This window comes from Cucurbita moschata, unplaced genomic scaffold, assembly GCF_002738365.1.
Source record: "Cucurbita moschata cultivar Rifu unplaced genomic scaffold, Cmos_1.0 Cmo_Scf00017, whole genome shotgun sequence".
In the NCBI taxonomy this organism is placed as follows: Eukaryota; Viridiplantae; Streptophyta; class Magnoliopsida; order Cucurbitales; family Cucurbitaceae; genus Cucurbita; species Cucurbita moschata.
This window is the reverse complement of record NW_019268533.1, coordinates 3,716,285-3,716,657: the sequence shown is the minus strand read 5'-3', so window position 1 is coordinate 3,716,657 and position 373 is coordinate 3,716,285. Positions and strand designations below refer to the sequence as shown.

The 373-nt window shown below is 37.0% G+C and overlaps 1 protein-coding gene across 1 annotated transcript in view; it reads left to right on the top strand.

Annotated features, from left to right (window-relative positions):
- LOC111455122 (DNA polymerase V) overlaps window positions 1-373 on the top strand; it is a 10,521-nt gene that overhangs the window by 4,668 nt on the left and 5,480 nt on the right. The window contains exon 5 of the mRNA XM_023096666.1: window positions 43-270. Within this exon, the coding sequence (XP_022952434.1) occupies window positions 43-270 (228 nt within the window). The remainder of the gene's footprint in view (window positions 1-42; window positions 271-373) is intronic.

The window sequence follows — 373 nt, the reverse complement described above, 5'->3', positions numbered from 1 at the left end:
CCCCCCCCCCCCCCCTTTGATAATGGTGTTATGGTTTTGTAGTTAACACCCGAGTCAGTGTTGAATCATGTGCTTGAGGCTCCTGGAATTCAAGAGTGGTTTGAAGCAGCTACTGAAGTTGGGAACCCAGATGCACTGCTGTTGGCTTTAAAATTACGAGAAAAAGTTTCTGCTGATTGTCCAACATTAGTTAAACTTTTACCAAATCCATTCAATCCTAGTAGATTCTTTTCTGTTGATCACCTGTCATCCCTAGTCAACTGTTTCAAGGTGCTACTTGGAAGTGTCCATCTTTTTCTATAAGAAGTTCTATTGTAATAACAATTTAAGAATTGAATCACTGAAATCTTTTTTTTTTTTTTTTTTTTTTTTT